The sequence below is a fragment of the Aegilops tauschii genome, chromosome 6 (genome assembly GCF_002575655.3).
Source record: "Aegilops tauschii subsp. strangulata cultivar AL8/78 chromosome 6, Aet v6.0, whole genome shotgun sequence".
NCBI classification, from domain to species: Eukaryota; Viridiplantae; Streptophyta; class Magnoliopsida; order Poales; family Poaceae; genus Aegilops; species Aegilops tauschii.
The window spans coordinates 331217053-331224738 of NC_053040.3; the positions used below are offsets into that span (position 1 = coordinate 331217053).

General features: G+C 44.4%; 1 protein-coding gene across 1 annotated transcript; it reads right to left on the bottom strand.

Moving 5' to 3' along the window:
* Positions 1 to 2969: 2969 nt before the first annotated feature.
* On the bottom strand, positions 2970 to 6009 carry LOC109754371 (UDP-glycosyltransferase 82A1-like). Its single transcript, XM_020313280.4, has 2 exons — positions 5498 to 6009; positions 2970 to 4180 (listed from the first exon to the last, which is right to left on the bottom strand). Exons 1-2 carry the CDS (start codon positions 5982 to 5984, stop codon positions 3198 to 3200), a joined length of 1470 nt encoding a protein of 489 aa, XP_020168869.1. The 5' UTR covers positions 5985 to 6009; the 3' UTR covers positions 2970 to 3197.
* Positions 6010 to 7686: the final 1677 nt, after the last annotated feature.

Sequence of the window (7686 nt, forward strand, 5' to 3'; positions counted from 1 at the left end):
AACGTATGACCGAGACACGGTCTTTCAGAAACATTAACTCTTTACTCCGGGTGGACCGGTACACCTACTTTCCCCAACATCTGCTAGTCCACCTCTTCAAGAGGTCATGTAGCATACTCAACTATGCCAGAGCCCATAATGGCTTGTGGCTGCACACGGAAGTTTCTAGCATGAAATATCTCACGATCCCTTTGAGCCTGGGTGGCGGACCGTAGGAGGATCACACGGTATATCCCCGGGATCTCCTAGGACAACACTGGATTCCCCAGGTGCCCAAAACAAGCAATCCACCCAGATGTGTATTAAAGTTGCCACCTTAAGTTGAACCATTAATTAACAATCTCACATCTGTCATGGATACACTCAAATCCAAACCACGTCTACGAGCATAGCATAGCAAATAAGCATACGTAGAAGTAACTCCCAATGGTTTGATAATAAACAGGGCAATAGGTTCTACCTCATCAACTACTTCCCAATACCCACAAGTTAATCACATCCTAATCATGCAGTGTTTGAGGATTGGAACTAATGCATAAAAACTGGGTATGAAAAGAGTATGAGCAATGTGTTACTTGCCTTGCTGACGATCTGCAAAACCTAGAGACTCGTAGTAGCACGCTTCGCACTCCGGGAATTCTATCGCAAACAAACAATAGCATACATAAGCAATCAATCCAAGATGCACGGGTAAAATCAAATAAGAAGATCGAATCTGAAAACGCAACTGAAGAGATTTGATTTGCAAAAAGAATCAAATCAAACGGAGCAACGAAACTCAAACTGCGAAAGAAACAAGATCCGATTACTAATCTAGACTAAAGTCAAATTTTACAGTACCAAAATCTTGTTCAAGTTGATTAAACAGAAAGAGGGCTTCGAGACGAAGATCTAGGCGCTTGAATTGCCTGATTCCGAAAAACAAGCGAAAAAATAAACTAAAACGAAAATCGGGTCAAAAATCGCGATCGAAAATAATCGTGAAAAACCCTGGAAAAAGAAAAACTGACGAACAGGCTAACGAACGAACGTTCGCTGTCTGTAACTAACGGGTGAACGGCGTTCGTTAAAATCGAACGTACGGACGAACGTCCGTAATTTAACCGAACCGTGAAAACCGCACCGATCTATTTTTAAAGAAAACAGATCTAGGGTTTCTAAAAAAACGAACTAACCAAAAAAAACGACGGTCAACTTGCGAAAACCGGCGGCGGCGGCTACCTCGGCGGCGGATTCCGGCGGGGCGGGGCGGCGGCTCCGGGCGGCGGCGGCGCGGCAGCGCGGGCGACGGCAGCGCGCGGCAGCGCGGGCGACGGCAGCGCGCGGCAGCGGCGGCGGCGAGTGGCGGCGGCGGCTCGCGGATCGATGCGACGGCGCGGGTTGGCGGCTAGGTTTCGGGAGGCGCGGCGCGGCGGCTGGTGGGCTGCGGGGTCTCGGGCCCCCGGCTTATAAAGAGGCCGGCCGGGTTGGTGTCCAGGTCGGACACGGCCTGGTAAGGCGGTTGCACTTTAAAAAAAATATTGACACGCAGAAATACAAAGAAAAGAAATACTAAACGGACTTCAAAAATCCTGAAATAAATTTTCCCCGTCTTCTAAAAATCTACCGGACAAGGTGGACATTTATTTAGAACTCTAATGCAATTTCGGAAAACGCGTATTTTTCCTAATTCAAGTAAAATAGCAATAAAATCCAAATAAAATGTTTATTTGTTTTTTAATATTTTTCCTCCAATATTTCATAATTTTGGGGAAGTCATATTATCCCCTCTCATATATTTTGATATGAAATATTTCTGGAGAGAAAAATAATTAAAACAAATGACCCTTGTTTCAATATTTGATAAAATTCAAATATGAAAAGGATGAAATCCTCAACTCTCTCTGTGGGTCCTTGAGTTGCTTAGAATTTCTAGGATCGCAAAGCAAATATGCAAATGAAATATGATATGCATGAATGATCTATGTATAACATTCCAAATTGAAAATTTGGGATGTTACACCCACTCTTTTTTAGATCAACCCAAGGGGAGAGTCACTCCCTGAGAGGGGACTTATAATGCTGGTGGCCAATTTTCAAGATCCCAAGGACCAAGTAAGGCCCGGGTCAACAAGAGAGGGGGAGCTTACAGGTGTCCGCGTACATAAATATTCATGTCACATCTCTTAACATAGGAATTAGTTGGGCTCAATGAGACGGCCGGGTATGTTGACTAAATACAGAGCAACGATTTTCTAACATTAAAAACCCCATCCTCATGCCCTTACAGGAACATGATGTCCACTCCCTCAATGGAAGCAAGGACTTCTCTACCAAACATGCCTACAACCTCACTCCATGGGAATCAGAACAAGACACATATGGGGAATCATTTGGGGTACACAAGTATCCAACAAGGTCAAGTTGTTTGCATGGCTTCTATTCCACAACCGCCTTAACACTCAGGCCAATCTCGCCTACAAGCATATTACCACCAACCAGGAATGCCCATGGTATCTTTGTCACATAGAGGATGCCCCGCACCTCTTCATCTCCTGCCTCTAGTTCGGCAGAATCGTACAACGTATGTGTATTACTCTCATCACCCCAACGTCCATGACCTTTGGCATGCTCCACTACCTAGTAGCCTTGACCATTTGGCTAGGATCTCTATTACTTACTATCCCATGGAAAATTTGGGACGCTAGGAATACCAAGGTCTTGAGAGCACATGATCTTCATTCTATTGCTACAGTCGAACTCATTATCTCTGATTTAGACATTTGATTATATAAACAGTGTGATAAGATGGCTGTCTTCTGCTCTACCTCTCCTCACGCGCGGACGTGCGTATGTAAATATCCTTGTATGCGGTCTTGTGCCGCCATACTCTTTTGAATAATATTTATTAAATGACACTTATGTGTCAACTTGTGTACTCACTACCCCACTCCCCCATCCCCCGTGTAGACTCCAACAACAATAAAGAGTGGCCACCGTAAATAAATTTAGTATATCATATAACTTCTTGGAATATTGTTCACCTTGCAAACTGATTGAAAATATGGATACGATTTTACTCAAAGCGCATAATTTTACCTAGCTAGATCTATGAAGCATTTCATTCCCTTGAGAAATCATGTCAGCATAAACCTTGTCGAATCGGGATTCACTGAGACAGCAGAAATAAAGCATTGGGTCAAACTCTTCTAGCTTAATTATGTGGCTAGATGCCCTGGAGCAAGGTCATCTCTCTTAATTCCATCAACAAAGGCCTTGAGGTTCTTCTTGGCTGCAAACCTTGCCTCACCCACCGCAACTCTCTCCCTCAACTCATTCATCTTCTCCTGCAACCGTCTTCCATCTTCTCCTTCCAAGATTCTCTCGATATAATCTTTCACGTCGCCTCTGCCACTGCTCCGGAGCCTGATCCCTATTTCCCACATCTTAACGATGAAGGCAGAGTTGATGAACTGGTCACCGGAGACCGGGTAGCACAGGAGACGGACCCCGTGCTGTATCGCCTCGAGCGTGGAGTTCCAGCCGCAGTGGGTGAGGTAGCACCCGACGGCCTCGTGCGAAAGAACGCCTCCCTGAGGCGCCCAGGAGACGACCTTGCCACGGCCGGACACCGTCTCCAGGTAACCGCTGGGAAGGCCGGCTCGCCACGAAGGATCGTTCTTCAGAACCCACAGGAATGGCCTCCCGGTTGCCTCGAGGCCGTGCGCCAGCTCGCTGATCTTCACCGGCCCGATCGGCGCGACCCAGCTTCCAAAAGACACGTAGATCACTGATCCTGCACGTTGCTGGTCAAGCCAATCCATGCACGATCCATCTGCCTGCCACATGCTAGGGTTCTCTGCTGGCAACTCGTGCGGATTGTCAAGTAGTCCGTCGGTTAGCAGTGGTCCGACCTGGAGAATTCGGAGGCCCCGTGGTGCGCCGTGCTGGCGGGAGCCTTCCTCCGCTGCTTCGCCCGGGAAGGAGTTGACCAGGAGGCAGCGGAGGCTCTTGGCGCGCTGTAGGATCTGGAGCCAGAAGGCGAATCTTGATTTCTGCGATGCAGCGCAGCCGACGAGCCATGGCAGCAGCTCTTTGGTGCCAAGTTGCAGGTCTTCGGGTACTACGCGGAGGTTGTTTGCGATCTGGAGGTCTGCTTTTGCTTCATCTTTGTTGAGTCCTTCCGTCGAAATGGGACTGCCTGCGTACCGAATTAAAATTTCCTTTTTTTTAGTGAAGAACAAACAAATGAAATAAAACCGGGAAAGCAATTTCTTGTTCAGGTCTACGTGCTGCTATCGTACGCTGACTCGGTGATTGATAGCTCAAGGCCTAAAGCTAAAGTCAACTTTGTTAGTCTGCGCTTAAAGTGTCCCAAATCAGACTCTGTAATGTTATATTACTTGATCAATAAAATGCCCCAAATCAGACGTGCTAAATTCATGCTATGCCAATTTATTGTGATTGTGCATAAGGGCCAACGAAAAAATAAGCGCGCTACAAAATATAGCGAGCCCCTTCTCAAAATGCTACACAAGTTATAGCGTGCTATATTTCAAAATAGCGTTTGCACAAAATGCTAAATATATCCACAAATAAAATATTTCAGTACCTTAAGACACCATCGTAGAGAGACATAATCTAGCCAGATAGGAATCACAAATTTTAAACTGAATGTCAAACTATAGTCAATCTATTTAACCTATATTAACTCTGAACACTGAGCACTTAGCCTATATCTACCATGCAATAACCACAAAATAAACCTGTGCTTCCCTATTCTTCTGATATTTTTTATCATTTGAACGTTATAACGTTACACGCTACAACGTTATAACGCCCTGTAGCGCGCTAATTACGTGAATAGCGCCATAGTGACTGAATTTGCTAAAATATAGCGTTTCCTTCTGAATACGCTATAACGGCGCTATAGCGTCGTTATAGCGCGCTATTTTTTTCGTTGATAAGGGCACGCCGATCGTTGTCTTGGCAGGTTTTAAGCTATGCCGTTTTATGTGCCGAGTCTTATTTTATCCGTGAGAAAGATGCTTGATCGCCAACCCACCTTAATTACAAGTAGAACTAACAGCGCCTAACATAAACAAAGACGCGCGTCGAGCTCTTTAGCTCTATTTGGTAGGATCTAGGCATCTAACTAGCTAGGCAGCAGTCTCCCTTTGGTACATGGAGCATATCATCAACTCCATACAATTACAATGCACTAAACGCTAATGCATAGGTAACGTAAGTACTCCCTCCAATCCAGATTAATTGACGCAACTAACGTGTGTACTAACTTTTTTGCTATTGCTAGAAATATAAGAATAAATAGTACAGATATCACCAAGATGTATAGTTCTCAGAACCCAGGTGTAGGATTGGATCTCCTGAGCTTTGTGACTTGTGATTGCCAGTGCGCAACGTAAGCTAATCATGCATTTGAAAATACGTTATATGTACTTGGAAGTTGAAATAAGATCCAGGAGCTGGACGCGTGGATAGTTAGATCGGTGCATACCGCAATCTGAGATGAACCCCTTGCTAAGAAGCTCCGGGATAGCAGCCACGACGCCGAAAGTCGCCAGCATCGCCGGCCAAAACCCGACGACTGGCACGCCGCACCGGGAGGCCACGGGGACGGCCCACGATGCGAGGACGTCAACGATGAGGCACGCGGTACCCCTGGCGCCAGGAGCCTGCCCCCGCGCTAGCGTCTGCTCCAGGTGCGCGGGCATGTGGTGCTCCATGGCGTGCGCGATGCTGGCGAATCCCGGTGGCTCTTCGTCGTCGTCCGGGATGCCGCTTGGGATCGACGCGAGCGCCACGCCGCCGACGGCGTCGACGCTGCCCATGCGGCGGTGGACGAAGTCTGGCACGGCGACGGTGGCCGCGACGCCCCGCGCGACGAGCGCGCGCGCCAGCTGGAGCATCGGCGTGACGTGGCCCTGCGCCGGGAACGGCACGAGGACGACGGCAGGGTCGACGAGCTCTGGCTCTGCTCCCATGGCGGCCGCTTTCGATCGAGTTGTGGACTTCGATCGGCCTCCGAACGTGGTGTGTATATATATATTTAAAGATGTGTCTGCGCGCGCGCGCGGCGTGGGATTTCTGATTCGCCGGCTGCTTGCTTACTGGCAGTAGTGTCCCTTTCCCTCTCCATTTGACATTCGCTAATTAAAGTTGTTGTTATCTCTTCGCCCACAGGTAAACGCTCCGTCTCATGGTTAGGTGTATCTATTAGCCGTTGCCATCCATGTTTTATTCATTTCCGGTTGTTGCCAGACGTTGACTTGCACATTCCTAAAAGGATGCACATATCTAGTCCCTCCGTTCCGAAATGTAAGTCTTTGTAGAGATTTCACTATAAACCACATACGGATGTATATAGATGCATTTTAAGTATAGATTCATTCATTTTGCTTTGTATGTAGTCTCTCTAGTGGAATCTCTACAAAGACTTATATTTAGGAATGGAGGGAGTAGCAGATTAATTCCACGTGCTTTGATGCCACATATGGCTTGGCAACACACCAAATCTATATTTCCTACTAGCTATTTGCCAGTGCGTTACAACAGGGACATAAATATTCTAATGATTCAACATCAATTATGTCCGACTTATACCTACACTCATCGTATTCCAAATTTTGATAGGATTTATTTTGATTTGAGTATGGGTAAGAGAAGATAAGAAAAGTTTTGATTTAGTTAAGATTTTTTGGTATGATTTGATTTGATTTGGTTATGGGTAGTGAAGACCAGGAAACTTTTAATTGAGTTAAGATTTTAGCAAGAATTAATTTTATTTGATTTGGTTGAGTAAATGAATGTCGTGGTTTTGGAAATTATTAACTTTTTATTTTTATTTCAAGTTACTTTATTTACGCTGGTTTTATTTTATGCAGCATCTTTTGAAATTATCACAAAAAAGTAAACCAAAGTAAGGGGGAGGCGCGGAGAAAAAAACTGGGGGGAGGAGGTGGAGGCGACGCTACCAACCTTCCTTTAATAGTAGAGGTGACTTTCATACAACTGCGAAAATAATTGTAACATCCTAAAATTTTAAATTTTGGAATGTTATACTTATTAAGTGATTATGATTGCTTGTGTGATTGATTGTGTGAAATTAAGTGGAAATGGAAACTTTTTGAAAGTTGAATGAGAGGGAATAAAAGGACTTTCCCAAACTTCCATCTTGCATGAATTCAAATTCAATTCAAACACGAAACCCTAGAGTGAAGATGATATGACTTCTCAATTAAAGAAACGAAAGGGTTTTTGAAAAAGATTTGAAATCCATTTGAAAATATTTCAAATTCAGAAACTTTATGCAACTCAACGATTTTATTGAGAGAAGATAAAATGACTTCTTCAAATTTTTGAGAAAGGGAGTTGGAAGTTCAAAGAATGAATTGAAAAAGCCTTTTAGTTCTTTCTGAAATTCCTTTTTCGCTTTAGTTAAAAATTGAATTTTCAAATTTCAAATTCTATGAAAACATATTCAAAAGAGAGAAGAAATATGACCCTTCAATATATTCAGAGACATTTGAAATATTTTTGGCCAAGGAAAAATAGAAGAGAATTTGTAAATGGTTTGGAATTCAAATTCAAACTCATTTCAAGTTTTTATTCAAATTATTTTTCTCAAAAAAATAGAAATATGGAAATGAAGGTAAAATGATTCCATCCAAGAAATAATTAGGAGAA

Bases quoted from the DNA above. Each gene is read 5' to 3' on its own strand.
- LOC109754371 (XM_020313280.4), bottom strand. From the start codon at position 5,984: ATGGGAGCAGAGCCAGAGCTCGTCGACCCTGCCGTCGTCCTCGTGCCG. The intron at 4,181-5,497 runs GTATGCACCGAT...TTCGGTACGCAG, and splicing joins GGGGTTCATCTCAGATTGCG to GCAGTCCCATTTCGACGGAA.